The 24,520-nt window shown below is 52.4% G+C and overlaps 1 protein-coding gene across 1 annotated transcript; it reads right to left on the reverse strand.

The window, feature by feature from the left end:
* Positions 1-582: 582 nt before the first annotated feature.
* GRIPAP1 (GRIP1 associated protein 1) lies at positions 583-23,380 on the reverse strand. The gene is made up of 26 exons (XM_026513405.4): positions 23,309-23,380; positions 21,152-21,218; positions 20,986-21,047; positions 19,964-19,990; positions 19,040-19,147; positions 14,691-14,841; positions 13,675-13,859; positions 13,432-13,479; positions 12,970-13,001; positions 12,811-12,858; positions 12,581-12,680; positions 11,170-11,247; positions 10,869-10,961; positions 9,711-9,845; positions 8,841-8,936; positions 8,314-8,526; positions 8,074-8,187; positions 7,257-7,334; positions 7,065-7,160; positions 6,875-6,931; positions 6,689-6,788; positions 4,829-4,959; positions 3,137-3,259; positions 2,926-3,019; positions 2,001-2,155; positions 583-1,133 (listed from the first exon to the last, which is right to left on the reverse strand). Exons 1-26 carry the CDS (start codon positions 23,348-23,350, stop codon positions 1,041-1,043), a joined length of 2,526 nt encoding a protein of 841 aa, XP_026369190.2. The 5' UTR covers positions 23,351-23,380; the 3' UTR covers positions 583-1,040.
* Positions 23,381-24,520: the final 1,140 nt, after the last annotated feature.

A 24,520-nucleotide genomic window follows, 5' to 3' on the forward strand; every position in this document is an offset into this window, starting at 1 on the left:
ACCTATCCCTCCACCCACCCAGCCCCTCATCCATTTGCATATGCACCCCATCCACCTATTTGCCACCCTATCCTCATGTGCCCCCGGCACCCGTCTCTCTGTCCGTCCCTCTGTCCATCCCTAGCCCTGCTCATCACTTACTTACCGACTCTTCACTCTTCCTCATCCAGCCATCCATTCTTCTGGCCACCCATCTGTCCACTTACATCCCTGACCTATCCATCGTATCCATTTACCCATCCAATCACCGATCCATCCACCTGCCCATGTATTTCTCAACCTCCCCCATCATTGATCTGTGCAATCTTCCACTTATTTATCCATCAGTCCACCTAACCACTTACGTATCCTCTCATCTGCCCACTCTATCCACACCCATACCCCACACACATCCACCCACATACGTATCTGTAGATATTTCTGTGCCACTCAGAGGGGTGGGCCCACGGTAACTGGAGACAGGGGGCGGCTGGGGGAAGGAGAGTAAAATTGCAGGCACAGACCTCGCTCCCCATTCCAATAGTGTGACCTCCCCATCCCCAGCACATCCCTCCGGTTGGAAAGAACGAGAGTAGACAGTCGGTGGGTGGGCCCATCTGGCCAGATGGTATTTTGGCTGCAGCCTTTACACACACACACACACACACACATGTTGCTAGAACGCCGAACATGGACCGCGCCCCACCCAAACATCCCCAATCCCAAATGCAGAGTAGCCAGGCTTCCAGACATAAATTAAAAAATAAAATAAAATAAAAAAGAGTTGGTCTCTGGGGAGGGAGAGCTCATGCAGAGATGAAGGCAAAGGCCTCTGGGAGCCAGGGCCAAGAAAGACGAGAAATCCCTGCCCCTCCCCTCAGGATCCCCACTCCCCGAGGGCTTCTGCCCCAAAACAGGGTCACTAACACCAGCCATCAGGCCTCCAACCCCTTTAATGTCCAGTCTCCCAACCTATTTGATTTTGGCCCCATGTTCCCACCACAGCCCAAGGGAATGGTGTCCTGGCGGGGGAGGGGGGAGTAGGCACAGCCCGCAGATCTTTAGCTGGCTTCTCCCGGTTCTAGGTCTGGGTCAGGGGACCCCACGCATTCCTTGCTGAGCCGCACAATTTCCTGGGAGAGAACTTCGATGTCCTAAGAAACAAACGAGCCATCAGGGGCCAGGGAAAATAGCAGGGGAAGCTCCCTCACCAAGCTTGGGGCGTCATCCTTCTCACCCCATTCATCAATGCCCAGCTATGTCTAGCCTGGCACAGGAAGGTATCTGGAGAGGCTCACAGAGCCCCAGCAGTGGGCTGGGCTTGGAAAAGATGTGTGTGTGGGGGGGGGTAGGGAGCCTCCCAGGTGAGGGGGACCTAGGGATATGGATACGGGCGATCACCTGCTGTGTGCAGGGCCACTGGGGGGTACAACCCGCCCCTTGCCACCAGCTTTTCTACTAAATGGTGAGCTCACTCCTCAGAGGCAGGGGCTGGGTCTGCAACCTTTCTGACTGCCCCAGACATGGGGGAAATATTTGGGGTGGTAGGATGGGCAAGCAGACGTGTGGGTGGATGCATGGGGGGAACAATGATAGGCAAACGGGCAGCCAAAGGAACAGTCCGGAGGACGGGTGGATGACAACAGGTGGACAGGCAGGTCACTGGGCAGTAAAAGGTAAGAGAAGGGGCAACTGATGAGCAGGTATGAGAGAGAGAGGGGTATGTCAGGAAATGGGTGGAAAGACACGGGGCAGATGATTAGATGGGCAAGCAGGGCGGGTTGATGGGCGAGCTGGGTGAAAGTGTATGCGGACAGGTGAGCGGGTGGGTGCATGGACAGAGGGACGAGTGAAAGGCACAAGGGGGAGTAAGTACGTTGATGAGGATGGGGAGGTATGGATGGAGGCGTGGTCAGGGAGCGGGGTGGAAGGGTCTGGGTGCTGGCAGATGACCGGGGCCGTGTGGCATGGGAGGCAGGCGGCTAGACGGACAGGTGGGTAGGCTGGTAGGCCACACTCGCCTTGTGCAAGTGCATATTCTTGGTGAGCTGCTCCTCCAGCATGTTCTGGAGCTTCTTGTTCATCTCCCGAAGGTTCTCGTCACCTGGCTTCACCAGGTCTCTCAGGACACTGCCCAGCCCGCTGCGGTCCGTGTGGCCTGCTGCCACAGATACATCTGCAAGGGCTCAGGCTGAGAACCGCCCCTTCGGCAGAGCCGGAGGAGAGATGACAGAGACAGGGCAGCAAAGAGGGAAACAGAGAGTGGGGGCAAAAAGTAGGGGGGAGAAGCCGTGTGATGTAGGGGGCAGAGGCTTTGCCATGTGAAACCTGGCCATCGCTTACTAGCTGTGCGGCCCTGAGAAAGGGCAATAATAACCAACTCGCAGAGCTGGAAAAAGGTCTCTGCATGCAAAGCACAGAGCACACAGCTCTCAGCATGCATCAGTCCGTGTTATTCTAATAAGGGAAAAACAGGGATAGGAGAAGGTGTGAAAGAAAGGAGCAAAAGAAACAAAGATAGGGGCGCGGGGGAAAAAGAGGAGAGAAAGTGGGACGGGGAGAGGAAGATAGAAGGACCCCCGAAGGGGTACATGTGCAGAGGATGAAAACTTCCAGAGGAGACACAGTACAGACAGGCAGTAGGAGCAGTGAGACGAGTTGACGGGGTGCGGCAGAAAGAAGAGATGGGGAGAGGAGAGGAGGGAGAGAGAGGGGACAGACAGCCACACTGGAGAAAGGAGAGTGGAGCGATGACAGAGACCCAGACAGAAGGGAAGAGCCGAGGTAAGAGACAGACACACAGGGAATGGGCCTGGCCCGCTCTCCCCTCCAGCAGCCGTGGTCTTGTCAGTACCTTTGCTGAGTCGCAAAGGAGAGGAGACAGTGGGGAAGGAGGAGGCAGGTCAGAGGCCAGATGGGGGGTGAGGCTGGGGAGGAGGCACTGACCGATCCGGCTGTCCATGACATAGGTCTCGATGATGGCGCTCTTCCGGCAAAGGTCCTCCGCCATGGAGGCGCTGCTCACCTCCAGGTGCTTCACCTGCAGGGTGGCCCGGCACGTTCACACATAACAAGGGCCCCAGCCACACATCCCCCCTCCACGCCCCAGCCTCCCATCCAAGGCTGTGCCAAGTGAGGATAGGCAGGCAGACAGCACCTTCTCCTCCAGCATCCATTTCTCTTGCTGCGTCTCTGCCAGGCGCTGAAAGAGCTCAGCCACTTCCTCATCTGACAGCTCTGCTGGCCGTGGAGGCTGGGCCTGAGGGCTGCTCGATAAGGACTGCAGGGAAGAGGAGGGGAGAGGCCGTCCCAGGCTCAGCACTGTCGCCTGCCCCAGATAGGATCAGGGGCCAAGAGGGAGCCAGGGCGGGGTGGGGTGGGCTCTGCAACAGGGGCTGTAGGCCAAGTCTCAGCACCCATGGGGACTCTGGATCTCCTTTTGCCTAAAGGGGGACATAGGAACCACTACATCATTTCCTTATTGAGAGGATGCAGGGAGAGCCTGTAGCAAATGTGATCTCATTTCCAGTTGACAGCAAAACTAGAGGACAGAGGAACAAGCTAAACGATACCACTAGGAAGCTAGCAGGAGAACCCAAAAGGTGGGACGCTTTCTGTAGGTCAACTGACTGATTTCTTCTCCGGGTTGGGGGTCATGAAAAAAAAAAAAACGGATAGACTCGAGAGACTTAAAGGACATAAACCAACCAGATGCGACATGTGCTCTGAAACTGAATGCTAGTTTTCATAAAACCAGCAATCAAGGACATCAGGGGGCCAACCAGGGAAATCTGATTAAGGCCAACGTACTAGATATGATGAAAATTTACAAAATCGGGAGGATAAAGATCAGCTGAACAAAAACAGGATACTTATAATCTCACTTAGGTTTAAGAAAGAGAGGGGCGCCTGGGTAGCACAGTTCGTTAAGCATCCCATTCTTGGTTTTGGCTCAGGTCTTGATCTCAGGGTCGTGAGATCGAGCCCCGTGTCGGGCTCGGAGCTCCGCATGAAGTCTCCTTGAGATTCTCCCTCTCCCTCTCCCTCTGCCCCTTCCCCCACTTGTTCAGTCTCTCTCTCTCATATAAATAAATAAAATCTTTTTTTTTTTTTTTAAAGAGCAAGATCTAGAAGGGTGTGACCCAAGGGTTCATAGTGGTGATCTCTGGATGGTGAAGATGTGGTTTCTTTGCATTAAAAAAAAATCTTTGCTTGTGTGTGTTTTTAAAATTTTTCTACATGGGGGGGGCGCCTGAGTGGCACAGCGGTTAAGCCTCTGCCTTCGGCTCAGGGCGTGATCCCGGCGTTCTGGGATCGAGCCCCACGTCAGGCTCTTCTGCTATGAGCCTGCTTCTTCCTCTCCCACTCCCCCTGCTTGTGTTCCCTCTCTCACTGGCTGTCTCTCTCTCTGTCGAATAAATAAATAAAATCTTTAAAAAAAAATTTTTTTTCTACATGGCACACATACTACTTATGGAGTAATAACAAATGATTTGTAAATAAAAGTGGCCGGCCAGGAAACTGACACAACAGACGACAATAACAAGTGAAAATTCCAAGTTGGAAAAAAGGACCTTCCACCTGGGTGAGGCACCTGCTATGAGCTACATTTTTTACGTGCCGAGAAAGGTGGAATTAGCTCACAGAGGAGGGAACAGAGGGTCAGAGAGAATAACCTGCCTAGCCTCCATTTGACAATCTGAATCTGAGTTGGCGACCTTAGAGAAAAGTTGGTAAGAAAATCCGTGTGCTGGGCCCAGAGAGGTAGATGGCTGCAAGGGAGGGCAAAAGGAGGGCCCCAGAATTGGGGTAGAAGAAGCTGGGCTGTCGACTCTTCTCTGCCCCTTACCCTGGCTGGAACAGTCGAGCTCTCCTTCTCCCGCAAGATCTCCCGGTAGCTGAAGGAGGAGACGCTACTGCTGTCCCCAGTCTGGGTCCGGCTGGGTGAGTTCATCTCTGAGAGAACCAGCTCCTCGAGGCCTTAGGCAGAGAGGGAAGAGAAACCTGAGCCCCAGTCCCCCAGGGTCCCAGGGCAGCGACTGGCAGGAAGAGGCAGAAATAGATTTGACAGAGATGGGGAGAGGCGAAGTGACGCTAGGGCATGGGGAAGGGGAGGCAGACAGTACAACAGGGAGAGGCAGAAACGGAAGGAGGAGCCACCTCTCTGGGCACACACACCCCAGAAGAGAAACAAAGGTGAAGAGGCTGGGAGAGGGTGGGCAGTGTGGACACCTATGGGCATAAAGGGACATCCACACTTGGACTTGGGGTATGCACAAAGAGGATCGACAGCTGGGGAGAGCACAGGGGCAAGACCCACACGCAGAGAGAAAACCTGACAGGCAGTGAGCCACAGCAGATGAGAGAGGCCAACAGAGACCAGGCATAAGGACACGAGGCAGCAGAGACAAGAGGGGGAGAGAAGATGGAGACAGACGTGTAACCGTGACCCTAAATCCTCATTTCATCTAACAGACAAGGACAATGTATGGCACCACCAGTGGACTCTGCTTGTTGATTCGTACATTACTCTGTAGCAGGACAGAAACCAAACCCCTCTCTAAAGAGAGGTTACGGGCGCCTGGGCGGCTCAGTTGGTGAAGCGGCTGCCTTTGGCTCAGGTTGTGACCCCGGGGTCCTGGGATCGAGCCCCGCATTGGGCTCCCTGCTCAGGGGACAGCCTGCTTCTCGCTCTACCCCTCCCTCCTGCTCATGTTCTCTCTCTCTCTCCCATACTCTCTCTCTCAAACAAGTAAAAAAAATCAAGAGAGGTTACTTCAGGAGACAGAATGCCTCAGGGAGAGAGAGACTGGGTGAGAGACGGATCCATTTTTGCCACGTCACGTAAAGCAGGCTCACTGAACTTGGTCCTCCACTCCTGCAGCTGCTTCTGGGCATCAGGGAGGGGTGCCGATGTCCCACCCCAAGGATCTCCAGCAAGAGCCGATGGCTGCAGGGGGACACGGGAGCAAGTTTCCTCGGAGCCTGTGATACGGGAGACACACCAGAGCCTCACCGCTGCATCATATCTATTTATTTAAACATATTTATAAGCCATTTCCTTCTTTAAAAAAAGTCCAAAGCAACTCAAGGTTTTTAGTTGCACCCTCTGCCCAAAGTGGCAGAAAGAACATGGATTCTAGCTGTGTAGTGATAATGCCGCAGTGCTGCTGTCCTAGTGTAAGTCTGTCTCCCAGCTCAGCCGGGAGCTCCTGGAAGACAGAGTCCTGGGGGGGTTCCTATCAAGGAGCCTGGGTGTGAGCATGGGAACTCGGTCCACATTTGCAGAATGAGAGAATGGCTACAAGAGATTTGGAGACACCAGGTGAGGTGTGAAGATGTGATGACAGGGTTGTGGGGATCCAGACAGAGACAGAGAAGAGAGAGAGAGAGAGTTAAAGGGACAGAGAAGAAAAAAGCAGCAGGAGAAAAGGAGAGAGAACGAAAGCAGGGAGAGAGAAAGACCGAGACGGAGAGAGATGGCAGGAGGCGGCACAGAGAAACCGAGAGGAGAGACACAGAAAGAGGTAAAGCACAGAACAGGATGAACAGAGGAGAGACAGACGGAGTTCAAGACGGACAGAAAGTGCAGGACAGCCTGGTGGAGCAAGGTGCAGAAAGCAGCTCTGGCCCTCGGGGCCCAAACCCAGTACCCCCGCACCTCGCCCCTCCCCTGCACCCCGGCGCCCATGCCCTCGAGGTCCCTCACCAGAGCGGCTCTTGCTGTTGGTCAGGATGTCCTGCAGCCGCTCCTGCAGCTTATCGGCCCTCTTCCGCTCCAGATGCAGCTGCCGCTTGAGGTCCTTGAGCTATGGGGGACAGGGGGGAAGAGGCGGGCTGAGGCCCTGTGGTCCCACGGGCAAGGGGGGCATGCTTGGCCATCTCCCCATCATACCGCAGCACTGCCCTTCTTCTCCAAGATCCGCTGCCCGTCCACCGTGTCCTTCAGCTCCTGCGGGGCAGAGAAAGCAGGGCTGGTGGCGGCCGGAAGGGCTGTGTGCAGTGCCCTACCTCCCCAGGCCAGGACTCTGCACGGAGACCCTGGGTGTGTCTGGGACGGTGGGGGGTGGGGGGAGACAAGGGACCTGTTTCAGGTTGCTGATGGTCTTCAGGTGGCAGTCCCGCTCCTCCTGGGCCTGCTGGAGCTGATCCCGCACGCCCTGTAGCTCCTCCTCCTTGCTCTGCAAACCAGGGGGCAGCTCAGGCCTCTGCTCGGGAAACCTCTGTCCTCCCTCCAGCACCCCCCCAGGAGAGAGGAATGCGGGCTCTGCGGGCACCTTCAGCTCACTAGCGTGCTGCTCCCGACACTGCTGGAGGGTTTCCTCTTGCTCCTGCTGCTGCTGCTTCAGAGATTCCTAGGAGACAAGTGTCGGGTCTGGCCACGCCCCTCGCCCGAGGACGCCGCGGCCAGTGAGGGGTGTGATGGCAGCAGGGACCACTCCTGCAGGGACCACCGCGTGCCCTTAGGCGGGACACAGGAGCGGCCCATCTTGGGCTGCGCTGTCTGCGCCACGGACCGACGTGGACATCTGATTTGATTTGATTTCACAAAACGTAACACGGCACTTCCTGCATGCCAAGAATGTTGTAGGGATTTTATGTCCATGGACTCGGTTTATATACTCTCCCCATAACACCTACATGGCGGGTACTAGGACTGTCCCTTCTGTACTGATGAAGAACCCGGGCCGCAGGCCAGGGGAGCTGCCCACAAGGAGCAAGTGGCCCAGCCAGGACGCAAACCCAGACAAACGACCGCCTCCAGAGCCTGTGCTCTTCACTACTGCGTGACACTTCCTCTCAGGTGTGATTATGAGTTTTCCCCCACAAAGTCCTCGTTCGAATAAAATCAGGATATTACAGTAATTTCCGGACAGAAGCGGTTTCGGAAGGAAGGGATGGCTTTTCCAATCTGCACATGCGGCATCCCGCCTCACTGATCCCCTCTGGAGGGCTGCGTGGAGCTGGCGGGGCTGCGGGACTGCCCGAGTCCAGAGCGTTTTTCGGTGAGTTCCGGGGCCTGACCACTGCCGGCCCCCTGGTGTGGCATGGGTGCCCCCCCCCCCCCCCGTACCTCGTCAGGCACCAGCTCACCTCGGCCTCCTTCAAGCGCCGTTCAAACCAGCCCTTGGCTCCATCCATAGAATGTACCTGAGCTTGAAGTTCTTCCACTGTCTGCTGGAGATTCTCCAGCTCTCGTGTTCGGGCCTGCGAGAGGGGAGACGGTCAGGGCGAGGCAGGCGGGCCCCTCGCCCGCGCCAACCCCGGACCCATCAGCGATGCTGCGCTCCCCCAGTTTGAGAGACCAAAGGATGGCGCCATCCACCCACCCACCTTCTCCTCGCGGATCTGCCCACGGAGCTCCTCCTCCTGGCGCTTCTTGTCTTCGTGCAGCTCCCGGAGCTCGCGCTCATAGCGTGCGCGCACCCCCAGCACCTCCTTCTCATGCCTTAGTCGGACCGCTCCCAGCTCTTCCTTGTGCTGCGACTTCTCCTGCAGAGTCTCCATTGCCAGCTCATCCAGCAGGGCCTTCCGCTTCTCGGCACTCTGGAGGCAGGAGGGTGCCCGTTAGCCTCCTCCCTCAACAGTAGACAGGGCCTCCCACCCTCTCCCCGGGCCCAGGGAACTGCCCGAAGCTGCCTCCTCCCCGTTCCCACAGAACTAGCTAAGTCACTCACCTACCCTCATGGCCCTGGTCCTTTTCCATCCTTTGCTGTTCCTGCGTGGTGCGCCACATCACCTGCTCCTTTCCCATGGCCCAAGGCTGATCCCTCCGCCTCCCCCGCCTCCCCGATAGGATCCCTCCGCCTCCCGGATAGCCGACAGCTGATAGCCGATAGCCGCCTTGCAGAGCTGCCCACCTTCCGAGCCTCCTGCAGTTCCTGGGTCAATTGCTCCTTCTCCTGCCCGATTTCCTGAAGTTGTTCCAGGAGCCGACTATTGGCACGTAATGACTCCTAAGGAGCGGACAAAGGAGAGGAGTTTGATAAAGAGCCTCCAGGAGGTGATGGACACCCGGGATACCTCTGGTGGACGGTCTCCCTTAACCCCAGTAAAGTTGGTATTGTTCTCTCCGTTTCTAGATGAGAAACATGGCAAACGTCGCTAGCGGCTCCCCAGTGTTCTATTCATTCTCCCCTCTGTCCCTAGCAATAGATTTCATAGCTGGACATAAGGCTGTCGAGCGGACTCTTCCCTGCCTCCCTCGCAGTGAGGTGTGGCCACATGATTAATTTCCGTATGCAGAAGTGGTAAGCATGAGGTAGGTCATACTCATAAAGGGAAGGGGCATGCTGGGCCCTTCCCTCTTCCCTCCTTCCTTCCAGATGGAAAACAAACATGATGAAGGGGGGCCCTGGGCAAGCATCTTGGCTACCAAGATAGAAGTTTTGTGTTGAAGATGGCAATGTAGAAGGAACGTGGGTCACTGGTCATGGCACAGCCATCGTTCCATCCCTAGACAACCCACCTGGACTCTTCCATGAGTGAGAACTAGCCTTTTATCTTCTTTAAGCCACTACAATTCTGGCTGCTACCATGGACTCAGAATGGCTATCGTGTCTAACTGACTTGGTGTCAGCGAAGGAGAACAACATGGTCTAGGACACAAGGTGCTAGTAAGTTAGGAGACCAGACTGGAACCCAGATCCTCCCGACTCCACAATCACCTGGGCTCCCCTGAGCCTGCACGAGGGAACTGGGAGAAGCCAAGCCAGAGCCATTGATGTCACCTGCAGTTGGGAGTTGAGGTCATCTTTCTGTCCCATGAGGTCCTCATACTCAGTCTGCCGCTGCTGCAAATCAGCTGTCAGCCCGGCATTCTCTTCCCGGAGCGTATTGAGTTCTTGGGTCTTTGCTGTTTGGATCTGGGATGAATGGGGATGATGGGAAGCGGAGTGAAAAGGGCCCCCCCGGGGGCCAGCCACAGGGTTTGAGCCTCCCGGTTCCAGGGAGACAGAGGGAGGTGGGAAGAGAGCCAGGAGGAAAGAGAAAGAATTTCAAAGGGAAAAGAATGAGAAAAAGAGATCAACGGGGGAATGGAAAAGTAGTCTAGTCATACAGCGGAATAGTAAACAGAGAAGAACGAACAGACCAGTGCTACATATGGCTGAGCCTCACAGGAAAGAAGCCGGGCACAAAAATGGGTGTCTGATTCCGCTACATGAAGTTAAAGAACAAGTGAAACTAATCTACGTCGCTAGAGGTCGGAGGAGTGGTTATTCCTGGGGAAGTATTGATTGGGAAGGGGTCAAAGGAGCCTCCTGGGGGTGCTGAAAACGCTCTACATCTTGATCTGGGTGATGGTCATAAGGGGACAGACAGACAGACCGACAGACAGATAGGATTCACTGAACGTACACTTAAGATGAGTACAATTATAGTACTTTACTGGAGAGAACCTAGAAAATGCAGGAGAAGCAGGGGTGGGTGGCCAGAGAGAAGAGGGGTGGAAGCTATCGGAAAGAAAAGCTGAGAGGGGCGCCTCAGTCAGTTAAGCGTCCGACTCTTGATTTCAGCTCAGGTCATGATCTCAAGGTTGTGAGACTGAGCCGTGTCGGGCTGTGGGCTGGGCATGGAGCCTGCTTAAGGTTCTCTGTCTCTCCCCCTCCCCCTGCCCCCCACCGCACTCCCCGCCTGCTGCTCCATCTCTCTCTCTCTCTCTCTCTCTCTCTCTCGAAGAAAGAAAGAAAGAAAGAAAGAAAGAAAGAAAGAAAGAAAGAAAGAAAGAAAGAAAAGAAAGGAAGGAAGGAAGGAAGGAAGCGGAGGATCAAACAGAAACAGAGGCAGGAAAGTGGCATAAGGTCCAGACGGCCCTGCCCTAATGAGGGTCAGAAGCAGGAGATGAGGAATCGGAGAGGGATCAGCGAGGGCTTCCTGGTATCCTGTACCTGCTCCAGGGCAGCCAGGCTGGTCCTCAAGGCATTGTTCTCAGCCAAAAGTCCTTCCACTTGTTCCTGGGCATCTGCACTCTGGATGGACACCTGGCCCCAGCCCCACGCCAGGTGAGAGTGGGTCCAGAACAGCGGGGGACAGGACTCACCCACAGCCAAGAAAGAAAACACACATGTGCACGCGCACCACGACCAGGGGGAAACAGGACCCCTGGGGCCTTCCCTGCCTGGATAATACCGGCCGAGGCTGGCCCCCCGTTCGCCCTCCACCTTGCAGAAGCTGCCCAGTACCACGCACCTGATCTTGCAGGGCTCGCAGAGCAGCTGCATGCTCCAGGCGCTCCCCCTGCCGCTGATCTCTCAGTTCCGCCAAGCTCTGCAGTGACCAGGGCAGGGGAGACCATTCCAGACCTCAGCTTCCCCTGAGGTGCATATAACCCTACGGACTCCCTCTCTGACCACCTGACAGCATGTCCCCAGCACTTGAGGGTCGCAGATTACCCCGCCATCAGACTCAGTCTCACCCAAATTCTAAGTCATTACCCCCAGGAGTCTCGGATCCCATATTCCGGGTCTAAGAATCTTAGAAAAACACCTAGGCTCTTGGGGATTTCAAACCCACCCCCATCTGTAAGAGGTCTACACTCACCCAGATTCTAGCTTGGAGGCCCCAGGATTCTCAGATGCACTTAGCCCCCTGGGACTACAGCTTCACCCAGACTCCTAACCCCAACACCCATGGGTTTCAGACACACTCCATCCCTGTGTCTCTAGCTCCCAGGAGTCTCAGGGTCCACCCAAACTCCTAGCCCCAAACCCTAGAGGTTGCAAACTCATACAATCTCCTAGTTTCCAACTCCTGGTGAGGTCTGACTGACCACCACCACCACTACCCCCACCTGCTACTTCTGTCCCCAGTCTCTGGGGATCTTCAGACCCAGGTAACTGAAGACCCAGCTTTACCCACACTTCTGTCCCCAGCTCTTAAGGACCTTAGACCCACAAACCACCGTATCCCTTAATCCAAGGGATCTCAGACTCACCTGCTCTAGGGGGAAGCCTAGAGGCTTTAAAATCCCCTAGCCCCTAACCCTCGGGAGCCTGAGACCCACCTAGACTTTTGCTTCAGTCTCTGGATGTCTTAGGCTCACCGTTTTTGTTTTTTGTTTTTTTTTAATTCACGGCCTCCAGAGGTCTCAAGACCACTTAGCCCAAATGATCCAACTTACTAGTTGTCTCAGCCCTCCAAACCAGCCCTCATACCCCGAGGGCATCAAATACAGTCAGTCTCCAGGCCCACCTGTCCGCCCTTGTATCTATCCAGCTCCCACAGGTCTCAAAGTCCCCCAACGTCCAGGGAGTTCAGGCTCATTCCAGCCTTGGTCCCAGTCCCCAGTGACGACAGATTTCTCCAGACTCCTGTCTGCAATCCCCTAGAGTTTCAGATTCATCTGCACTTTGGCATACAGCCCCAAGTCCTTAGCCCCCCTGAGATCTTTGATTCATGCACACTCATAGGCCAACTCCTAAGGCTCTCGCAGCTCGCTAGTTTCCATTTTCCTATCTCCTGGGGGGTCCGGGACCCATCCGGTCCCTATATTTCCAACACAGGAACTATTCGATTCCCCAACTAGTCTCCGCAGACCTCAGGGTTCCCTGGACTCCCAGCTCTGGCCTCTACCCAGCAATCCCAGAATCCAGCCGCTCACGTGATTGGCAGCCTCGAGTTCCTGCTGCAGCTTCTGAGTGCGAGCCAACTGGGCTTTGAGATCGGCTTCCTTCCTCTGCTGCAACTCCTCAATCTTATTCCTGGGGGTGATGGAGGGCACGTTGACCATGGCCTGAGGCCCTGTCTCCCAGCTCTGCCCCTGTGGTCCTCAGGCAATCCTGCCGGGCACTGCCCCCACTGTCCGCCCACACACCCACCCCTGCTAGTTACCGGCTGTCGTTGAACAGCGTCTCCTTTTCTGTCTGCAGACGGCAGAAACTGGACACAGAAAGATAGACATAAATGCATCAGTTCCACAAGTCAATCCCCTCCCCTCCCGCTGGTCCCCCCCAGACCCCTCCCTCCGCCTCGGGAAGAAAAGAAATTTACCTTTCTTGTTTCTTTTTCAGTTTCTCAGAGAGCTGGGGTGGGGGACGGGGGTGCAGACAAGTGATAATATATTAGTAAAGACAAAAATAAATTTAGTATTTATAGACGCTTCTCACCAAGTCCTTTTCAGAAGCTGGAAGTTACTTATGTTACCTTGTAGAATCCAAGAAACAGTCCTGAGAAGTGAGGACTACTGGTTTTACAAATGGGGAAACTGAGTCTCAGGAGGGTTAAGTAGTTTGGTTGCCCAGGTGGTCAATAACAACAGCATGATCTCCACCCAGCTGCCTCAGGCTCCAACGGACAGCATTTACACCCCCAACATATGGACTGGCAGCCACATCATAGAATGGCTAGGGCAGGAGGGCCTGGAAAGTAGGATCATGACTAGACAGTCATGGAGAAGCATGGCAGGTGGGGAGTGAGACGGGGCAAAGTCCAGGGAAAGCTCAGCGGCCCTACCTTAGCAAGTTCCTCCTGCAGCCTGGATGTTTCAGCCTGTTTGGAGCTCTGCAGGGAAGGATGAGGGAGGGAGTTAATATCAGCAAAGGGGGAGGTGAGGCCTGTGCCTTCCCCTGCCCTCCTGCCTCCCTAACCCATCAGCCCACGAGTTGGTGATATCATAGACATCTCCGTGGGACCATAGGCAGAGCTAGGGCATCTGCCTGCCTCCTGACACCCTGGCCCCAACAGACCCAGGTTCACCTCCAAGCCTTGCAGTTGCTCCCAGAGCAATCTCTTTTCTTCCTTCTCCATTTCCCACTTCAACTCCACTTCTGCCAGTGGCATGGGGGCCGGGACAGTGGGGGCTGGGCCCCCGGGGGGGTCCCCTTGGCCCTCACTGGCAGCTTGGGCTCTCCCGGCCTCTTTCCCATAGCGCTCCTGCAGGGCTGGTGGGTACAACAGAAATATATGATGGATGAGGTGGTCTCTGAAGACCCTTGCCGTGCCTCAAGTAGATGGAAGAGTTGGCCTTGGATCCCTCAGGTAGAAGAGACTTGGCCCCAAATGACCAAAAGCCTACAAAACAAAGGCTCAGCCCCATCCACACTCCTCACAAATCTTTTAAGCTCTCCCATCCACTGAAATCCTGTCTACAATCACGCCAGCCCCAGCTAGTTTCCCAAGCTCTACCCCCTATCCCTCTAGCCCTCCAAGGTGATGCCCACCATCCTCCACCCCCCCTACTTACAGCTGAATCCTATAATCTCCTAATCGTCAACCAAATTTACAAAACCTCCCTCCTGATGACCAAACTAGCACCCACCACGCCACAAGCCCCAGCTGCTCTCCAAACATCCCCACGCTGGGACGCTCCCACACTCTAGCAAGTCTTCTTTGAGCCTTCCTCCCAGACCCCACTGACAATCTGGGCTCAGAGTCTTCCGAAAGCTCTTTCATTCACTATCTCCATTTAGCAAAGACTCCTTTCTGATGTTCCATCTGCTGATCTGTAACATTTGCTAGGTACCAGACACCGAACTCAACTCAGAAAGATACCATCTCTTATCTCAGCTCTACTGCAGTCTTGCACATGGGGGACATCCCCACAAGCACCCAACAGATGAGGAAGCTTTGACTCAGAGGTGAAATGGCTCATCCAAAGTTATACACTGGTTCACGGCAGGGCCTCATTCGGAAGCCTTGCCCCTTCCCCCAGGAGGAAAACACCCTACTCAATCCCCAAGATCCCCACAAACCCAAGGAGGGACTGCTTGCACCTGCCACATTTTTCTGCAAGGCTGTGTTCTCCGCCTGCAGTCTCAGCAGCTCGCCATCCACAAGACTCCCAGCTTGGGCACTGCCTGCCCTGGCAGCCCCATCCTTCAGTTGCTGGTTCTCCCGCTCCAGCTGCTCCATCTGGCTGCAGAGCTGAACAGGGGAGGGGTGAGGGAGCAGACAAGCAGAGAATCAGAACAATATTGGCTGCAATATACATAGCGCTTGCCTGATGTGCTTTACAGTTGATGTAATTCCCATAACGCCCCTGCATTATGTAGGGGGCCGTCGTTGCTCATTATCCCCACTTCACAGATAAGGACACTGAGGCACAAATGTCAAATGACTTCGAATTCACCCACCTCTTAAGAGGCCGCGTCACAGGAGATGGAGGCCACTGAGGGCAATTTTCTGCTTGCCCAATCACAAACTCACAGTTGCAATCCAAGACCTCAGGCAGGCTCCTACTGGAAGCTGCTGGTCCAGGATGTCAGCATCACAAATAGCCCCACTGCCAGACCTCCTCTGTGAGGGCGGGGTCTGTGTCTGGGAGCCTAGGTACCACAGACAGCTTTCGGGGCATTTCCAAAGCCAGCTCTACCCACAGCCCCTCATCGTCAGCCCTCGGCCTTGGAGAAATATACAATGCGAGTAAAACTAGGCCAGCCCCTTGCTCAATTCCTGGCTAAAAGAGTTCTCAGACTGGTCCTGACAAGATCCATTGTCCCCAGGGCACCTGGGTGGCTCAGTAGGTTAAGCATCTGCCTTCAGCTCAGGTCATGATCCCAGGCTCCTGGGATGGAGCTCCAAATTGGGCTCCCTAAGCAGGGAGCATGCTTCTCCCTCTGCCTGTCACTCTCCCTGCTTGTGCTCTCTCTCTCTGTCAAATAAATAAATAAGGGGCGCCCAGGTGGCTCAGTCATTAAGCGCCTGCCTTCGGCTCAGGGCGTGATCCCAGAATCTTGGGATCGAGCCCCGTGTTGGGCTCCCTGCTCTGCTGGGAGCCTGCTTCTTCCTCTCCCACTCCCCCTGCTTGTGTTCCCTTTCTCGCTGCCTCTCTCTCTGTCAAATACACAAATAAAATCTTTTTAAAAAATTAAATAATAAATAAATAAATAAAATCTTCAAAAAAAAAAAGATCCTTTGTCCCCATTTTCAGATGAGAATACTGAGGTTCACAGAGAATTTTTATTCTCTTGCCTGGGATATTTTCTACACAGAACACTATTCCTTTCATCCAGTTCTTCACATGACTGGCTCCTTCGCATCCTTCAGTGCTCTGTTCAAATGTCACCCTTGAAGTGGTATCCCCCAACTCAGAAATTCCGAAATCTATCTCTAGCACGGCACTCTGTTCATTTCTTTCTTACCTAGTACTAATCACAATTAAATTGACCTGGTATATTCTTAATTTCTTAAAGCTCTGCAAATGTTTGGATTCTAAATTGTGACTGACAACTATACTTTGCTTTGTAACGTAGGGTCACAAGCACAGATTCTGAAACTAGCCCACTTGGTTGTGAACTTCTACTCTGCCATTTATTAGCCATGTGACCTTGAGACAAATGACTTCATCTCTCTGGGGCTCGGTTTTCCTCATCTGCTTACCAGAGATCTTAATAATATCTCGTTGGCCTGTTTTAAGAATAAATGAGTGAATAACATAAAGCACATCGAACAGGACCTGGCATACGGTAAGCACTATATAACTCTCAGTTATCTGTACTATTATTTTCTTTTCTTTTTTTTTTAAGATTTTATTTATTTATTTGACAGAGAGACAGCCAGAGAGAGAGGGAACACAAGCAGGGGGAGTGGGAGAGGAAGAAGCAGGCTCATAGCGGAGGAGCCTGATGCAGGGCTCAATCCCAGAACACTGGGATCACGCCCTGAGCCGAAGGCAGACGCTCAACGACTGAGCCACCCAGGCGCCCCTGTACTATTATTTTCTTAAATTTTTATTTTATTTAAGATTTTATTTTTAACTAATCTCTATACCCAATGTGGGGCTTGAACTCACAACCCCAAGATCAAGAGTGACAAGCTTTTCATGGGGCGCCTGGGTAGCGCAGTCGTTGGGCGTCTGCCTTCGGCTCAAGGCGTGATCCCGGTGTCCCGGGATCGAGTCCCACATCGGGCTCCTCAGCTGGGAGCCTGCTTCTTCCTCTCCCTCTCCCCTGCTGTGTTCCCTCTCTCGCTGGCTGTCTCTATCTCTGTCAAATAAATAAATAAAATCTTTAAAAAAAAAAAAAGAGTGACAAGCTTTTCTAACTGAGCCAGCCAGGCACCCCATTATCCTTTTTAATACATTATCTTTCTCCCCATCCCACATCCAGAATATAGGCTACCCAAGAGTGAGGGCCAGGTTGTGCTGCTTACAGCTATCTCCAGAATGCAGAGCACACCGGGGGTGCTCAATAACTATTTGCTGAAGGAAAAATGGAGCTGAAATATCTTGGCAAGTAAGTGGTGGAGGCAGGCCTTGAACCCAAGTCTCTCTGTGAGCACTACCAGTTCCCAGGAAAAGGAGGGGGAGTGGGAAGGAGGTTATATAACTGGCCCAGTGCCTGGCCCAGGGCAGGTGCTGAGAAACACAAGTTGGATTGATGGAGGAATGCCTGCCCCTGCCTCATCCTAAAAGAACCACGATACCATTGAGGCTGGAAGCAGAAAGTAGTGAGAAGTGAGGCAGCAGTGAGGTCAGCTATTACGTGAGTACCAAGGGCTCTGAACAGTCAGGGTCAAGGACCCACTCGGAGCTATTGCTTAAAGGAGTGATGTGATAAGGCCTGCAGGTCAGGACAGCCTCTAGGGCATTGGCTGATAGGAGAAACTAGAAGTGAAGAAACCAGCAAGAAGGCTATGGGATTAGAGCAGGTAAGAGGTAGTAAGAGCTGAGGCAGAGCAGGGCCACAGGATGGATCTAAGACTTTTAAATAGTCAAAAAAATATTTTAGTGAAAAAATGAATCAGTAATAATAAAAGGATACTATTAGTAACTAATACCTAGGGCACCTGGGTGGCTCAGTCAGTTAAGCGTCTGCCTTTGTTCAGGTCACGATCCTGGGGTCCTGGGATCAAGTCTTGCATTGGGCTCCCTGCTCCGTGGGGAGTCTGTTTCTCCCTCTGCCCCTCCTCCCACTCATTCTCTAAATCTCTCGCTCTCTCAAATAAATAAATTTTTTTTAAAAAGTAGCTAACACCTACATAACCAATACTATGTACAAGGCTGTTATAAGTTGTTTACAAACATTAATCCATCCAATCCTCACAAAAATCCCTGCAAGGCAGATACTGTCATTATAACATTTCCAATTTAAACATATGGGAACCAAGAAGCAGACAGGTCAAGTGACTTGCTCAAGGTTACACTTAGTAAAAAGTAGAGCCAAGAGTTTAGTCTAGGCCTTTTAGCTCTTAACTATTAGTTGTCAAATCATATCTCCTGACATTGTACCTGTTTAAAGGCTGTTTTCATATTTTGTTTTTTAAGGGCTTAAGAACTATATTCTCACATGGAGTCCTGGAATTACCATTTTTATTGCCATGAGAATTTTTTCCTTAAAACACACTAAAACTGTAGAGACTACTTTTTTTGTTTTTTTGATTATTTATTTATTTCTTTGTCAGAGAGAGAGAGAAAGAGAGCACAAGCAGGGGGAGCAGCAGGCAGAGGGAGAAGCAGGTTCCCCGCTGAGCTAGGAGCCTGATGTGGGATTCGATCCCAGGACCCTGGGATCATGACCTGAACCAAAGGCAGATGCTTAACCAACTGAGCCACCCAGGAGTCCCCCTTAGAAACTTCTTGACCATGGACACAGAAGATAGATGAGAAACAAAAGATAATATCTCTAACTCCCTAGTAGGTTTAGGAATAGCCAGGACACTAAAATCAGTGAGGAGATAGAATTACCCAATCTGGGATGAATTATCTAGAAGAACTAGAACTCCAGGCTCAGGTCAGATGAAGGGGAAGGAAGAGAAAAGGGAAGCAGCTAGGACATCTTTCTATTTCATGCTAAGCATAAGAATTTTACCTAAGACCCTCCAAGAACCTGGAGCTCCCTAGCATCAGCTACCAAATATATACAAAGGGACTTGAAGCTTAAAGAAAAGGTGTGATTTGGTCTGGGACCAGCTGTCCTCAGGGCTTGCAGCCTTCTAATCCCAGCACAGCGAGCGGCCCCATTTGTCAAATCACTGCCCCCCAGCACAGATCCGGGATCTGTTTCAGCACCACGGACAGTGATCCAGGGCCTGCCTCTGTCCAACCATCTTCAGCAGCCCTCTAGCTTCAGCCCAGGGGGCCGCTACCCCTCCGATCCCACCCAGCTATCCCAGGCACCAGTACCTTGCTGAACTCTGCCATAAGCGTGCTGTTCTGCAAACGAAAGTCCTCCTCCTGGCTGTGCAGCTTTGCCTGTAGCATCTCATTTTCACTCAGTAGTCCCTCGACTTCCTGCAGTGGCAGACATGGGCCAGGTCTCGAACAAGGGTAGAAAAGGACAGAGACGTGGGGCAAAGAAACAGAGAGGGAGAAAATGACGGGGGGGATCGTTGGGTACAGAGAATGAGATGGGTGAAATCAGGAGATACAGGGAAGGAGAGAGACAGACATGGGAGGGTAGAGAGAAGGAAAGATGGACATGAGGGGAGAGAGGGACATGAGGGGAGAGTGGGAGGAAAGAGTGGTAGATAGAAACAGGTGAGAGAGGAGGTAGAGAGAGATGGGGAAAGGGAGACAAATAGGGAAGGAAAGAGGGATGGAGAGGGAGAGAAAAGAAAGAAAAGGCAGGAAGAAAGAGAGATAGGAACAGAGAGATCAATGGGAGGGAGAACAGAACAGAGGGAAGAGAGAGGGGGTCAGGGAAAGAAATGAGTCAGGAAGCAACAAAGGAAATGGGGGGGGAGAAACAAGGAGTCGAACAGAGAAAGAAAGGGAAAGAAGAAAAGAGAAATGATGGCAGATAGGAACAGGTAAGGGAGAGGAAAAGGTAAGGTTGGGGAGAGAAGCAACAGTCAGAGAGGAACAGGAAGACAGGCAGAGACAGACTCAGAGAGAAGGCCAGCCAGAAAGGGAGAAGGAACGATGGAGAGGTCCGAGATGAGACAAACACAGGAAAATAAAGACAGACATACAAACACAGGGCAGTGAGGTAGTCACAGATGCAAGTGCACAAACAGAGAAAGAAAGGCCAGTACCAGGAGATCCCAGCATACGGAAATATCGCCCCTCAATCTCCCAGACACATTCACCCACCATGGGTCCCCTTACCTGAGCTTTCTTGCTCTTGCTCAATGCCTAAAGGTGGGGGGGGGTGGGAAGAGAGATAAGGTGAATGGAGATGGTCTCCCTCACTAGGATATGGAGACACTGTGGCAAGTGTCAAGGGGATACAATGATGACGCTTTGGGGGATGGGAGCATCTTCAACCACAAAACTTGCATGAAATTTGTAGTCCACGGGAAGGAAGGAGTGAGTGAGTGAGTGAGTGAGTGAGTGAGTGAAGGGCATCCTGCTTACATGTTTTCCTCTTAGCTCTTGAGACTGTTCATGAGTCTTAGTATTTAACCCTTCATGGGCTGGGTTTCCAGGCTCAGAAACTGTGGCTACATTGCTACATCAGTCCAAACACATCTATGTGGATCCCTCCATGCACCATGAAAACTGCTGCTCCCTTGTTTGGGCAGCTGAGGGCATTGCCACTTTCTGCAGTCAGCACCCTACCAAAGAGAAGCCCAGCTTCCTGACTGCCAGATTTTCTGCATTCTGTATGCCTTCATCTAACAAATATTTATGGTGTACATAACATTTGAGCTAGTGTGGGGACAGAGCAGTGAAGAAAGAGACAAAAGAGGGACCTGAATGCCTTGAGGGGCCATAACAGGTTATACACTACTTCATCTCCAGATGATCTGAGAAGTAGGTCTAGTCTCACTTGACCAACAGGACCAGGACAGGGATAGGAAGTGGGAGCACAAGGCAGGAGTGTGAATGAAGGACAGAAGGCAGATTCAAGGCAGATTCACCTATAGATGTGACTATTTAGTTAGAAGTTAGTGAAAGAGACTGAGTAATTGAAATTGAAAATGCATTAAGAGTAAATTAAAATTAATCAATAACTAAGCAGGATTAGATAAAATTAGCAAACTAAAGAGACTTCCATGAGAGCTTTTTGAATGACTGATGACAGCAGGTAACATTAGGCCTGGTTCCCTGGAGGTGCTCCTTGGATAGATGAATGAGTCAGATGGTTACGGGGAAGCATGGGTGGGTGAGTGGGTGGAGGGAGGTACCTTCTGAGCTTTGCTGAACTCCTTATCCAGGTAGGCGACCTTCTGTCGAAGACTGGTGAGCTCTGGTGTGGGGAAAGCAGGGAGTCTCAGCCTCAGGCCTCTGAGGTTTTCTCCCTTGGACTGTCCCCCGAAACCACCCCCACCTAATGAGACCCTCTTGGCTCACCAACGCCATTCTTGCGTAATTCATCTGAAAGCTGGTAGTTATCTGTCCGGAGTTCCAGGAGCTGAGCCTTGGGGGAAGCAGAGAAGTTTAACAACTTGGTTAGGAATGTGCCCCTATTTTCACCATGAGGGAACCAATGCCCTGAGCCCCACGGACACTGCCGCCCTTCCGGTGCCTCTCCAGCCACTCCTTAAGACCTATGCACACTACATCCTAAATGGGCCCTCAGCCCATGTCCCACCTTCTCCAGCTCTACTTATAACCACAGCCAGCCTCACTCTTCCATCCCTCCCACTCTTCTATCCCTCTGCACTCAGGCCATAGACACAGCACTGATGCAGTCAAGTTCTTGCTCCCATGTGCTCCATGGCTCCCCACGCCCACAGGATAAAGTTCTCCCTCCTCATCCTGGCTGACCTCATCAGACACTAAACACTGTTCTATCTTTCTGTCACAGGACAGTATTGTCTATCTTCTTGGCCAGACTTGGAGGGCTCTGAGTATAGGGGACAGGGGCCTGTATTCCTCCCTCTTTTCAAGGGAAGAGGGCCTGGTATTCTCCTGTTCAACTTACACTAAGTTGGGGGCTGCCTGGGGTCCTCACCTCCAAGGCTCTCAAGAATTAACCCCTTTCAAGAATTAAGGGAAAGTGAAGTATGGGCCACTCCCAATAGCATACCCCTTCCTAACAGCCCTGTGGCACACTGAGGCCAGTTCTTCCCAGACCTACTGTCCCTTACCCCATCAGGATCTTTCCCTCCTCCCGTGGCACCAGCCTTCACCCCCTGGTGGTCTGCTTAAGGTTAAAGGGCTTGGCCCCTACAGAATCTTTCCTGCCCCTGTTACTCTACCAGATCCAGTCATCTGTCTCCCCATCTTGATCCAATTTGTACACCCTTGGCATCCACATAGAAGCCTTATCCGTCAGAGCCAAATGGTTTTTCCCTCACCCATGGTCCAATGAAATCAATCTTCCTCATTCAAGAGTCCCCCACATCCCTCAAGAACTCCCCAGTCATGATCCAATGGGATGGCCCTACATCCTTCAGGGTCTCTCCTCCACAAAGCCTTGGGTTGGCCAACTGGATTACTCTTACTCACTTAGAATCTCCCCTCGAAAGTTACAGGTTGTAACTTCCCCTTTCACGGTCCAGTGATCTCACCCTTTCACCCTAAGCGTTCTTCACACAGGAACAACTGGTTTCTCTCATTCAAGGATCGATGGATTACCTATCCTCACTCAGAGTTCCTCCTTTCCTCCCACAGGATCCTACTCAGGGCTTCCCCACTTTCAGACGCTCCCCACACACAAAACCAACGGTCTTCCCCAATTAGGAACTCTCTCAACAAGAGCCTACTCTGGCCTTGCATCCCAACTCAGAGTCGTCCCCAAAAGAATCGAGTGGTCCAGGGTACCCAATTGGGGTACCTCCCCAAAGTCCAGTGATTTCCCCTCTGTGTGGTCCAAGATATCACTCTTTAACCTCTTCTGGTCCTCTCTCCAACAATAATTAATGGTCTAATCCATTCGGGGTCTTCTTCACCCCAGGCCTAATGGGATCACCCCTAATCTAGATCCAAACGTACCGCCCCCTCCTAGGATCCACTACCAGCACTCTCACACAGGCTCTCCACCTCCCAGGAACAATGACAACATGTGGGGTCTTTCCCCAAATCCCTGGCACAGTGGTATCTCCCACAAACATTTCCACCTTCCACCGGGTAATGGTACTGTCCTCTCAAGGGCTCCCCCCACCATGACGCAAATGGCCCAACGCCTGCTTCCTTCCTCTCCAGGCAAAATGGTTTCGCCCTCTCAGGATCTCCTTCTCTTAAAACCCAATGTTATCATCACCGATCCACAGTGTCCCCTGTACGGGCCCAAAGGTCTCATCCCCTCCAGGTCTGAGTAAGGTATCGCCCACTCTAGGACTCTCTCCTCCGCCCACAAAGCTAACAGACTCCAACCCCTCAGAGCCCAACGGTATCTCGGAATCCAAGAGTCTCACCCCTCTGAGCCTCAGTTTCCCTTCTCCAGACCAACTCCTTAAATTCAAGGTCCACCCCAACCAACCCCTTCTCAGAGCCGGTAGCACGACCTCTCTCCACCCCGCCCCCCGTTGCCTATCGCGGTGGTCTTTCCCCGGCGAGCGGCACCTGCATCCGCTGAAACTCCTCCTCAGACAGAGCTTGCGCCATGTTCCTCCCCCCCACCCCCCCAACAGGCTTCTGCGCAGACGCAGTTCGTCCCTCCTGTCAGTATTAGGGTCGGATCAAACCACTGGCCAGGAATGGAGGGGGAGGAGTCTACCCCGGAAGTTCAGTATTTCGCAGACGGAGAGAAGAGAGTGAAACTGACAGGTCAGGTGAATTGCAATTTAATGCTTTACCGCACACTAGGTCATCAGATCTGGCTTTTATGCTCTCATAGACCACCCATTATGATGCGACACTGTGGTATCCCTATGTCATGGGTGGACTCGTCGCTAGGGAAGTGTTTGCCGACAGAAAAATCACCCTTCCGCCGTACTCCTTTAATGAGAATGGTTGACTTATAACCCTAGAAATGAAAGCGGAAGCTTGGCTCTGGTCTTGTTCCCGCCCTCCTCCGAGTGACCCTAGAGGGAAATCCCGCCTCTGGTGAAGCCCTTGGCTTTTTTTGAGGGGGGGGGGATACGATTTGACGCCGATTTTTTTAACATAACGCCGGACATCCTGTTAGGTAAAGGGCCTAGCCATAAATAATGTAAAATACCCAAGAGGAAAGAATGGCAGTGAATCAAACGAAAAAGCTTCGTTTAAAAAACAAAACAAAAACAGGATGGCCAAAGCCCAAGAACATCCAAATAAGTAGTAGAATGCATTATAAGCCTCTCTTGTGCTTTCTGGCTCCCTATACAAACCCCACCACCCAAGCAGTAGTTTTTATCTGGGAAAGAAAAACATTAGAAAGCATGTTTAGAGACATTACCAGTACTAGCATACTCTCTATTTTCTTTATCTTTCTTTGGTGGGGGGCGGTAACTTAATTTTTATAACATTTTAAATGTACCCGAAAGCAAGAATGGTACAAGGAAATTTCAGGTACCCTTTACCCAGATTCATTCATTGTTTACATTTTACCACCTTTGCTTTATCATTCTTTCTCTATATATAAACTTCCTTTTTTTTTTAAAGATTTTTATTTATTTATTTGACAGAGAGAGAGACAGCCAGCGAGAGAGGGAACACAAGCAGGGGGAGTGGGAGAGGAAGAAGCAGGCTCATAGCGGAGGAGCCTGATGTGGGGCTCGATCCCACAATGCTGGGATCACGCCCTGAGCCGAAGGCAGACGCTTAACCGCTGTGCCACCCAGGCGCCCCTATATA

This window comes from Ursus arctos, chromosome X (assembly GCF_023065955.2).
Source record: "Ursus arctos isolate Adak ecotype North America chromosome X, UrsArc2.0, whole genome shotgun sequence".
In the NCBI taxonomy this organism is placed as follows: Eukaryota; Metazoa; Chordata; class Mammalia; order Carnivora; family Ursidae; genus Ursus; species Ursus arctos.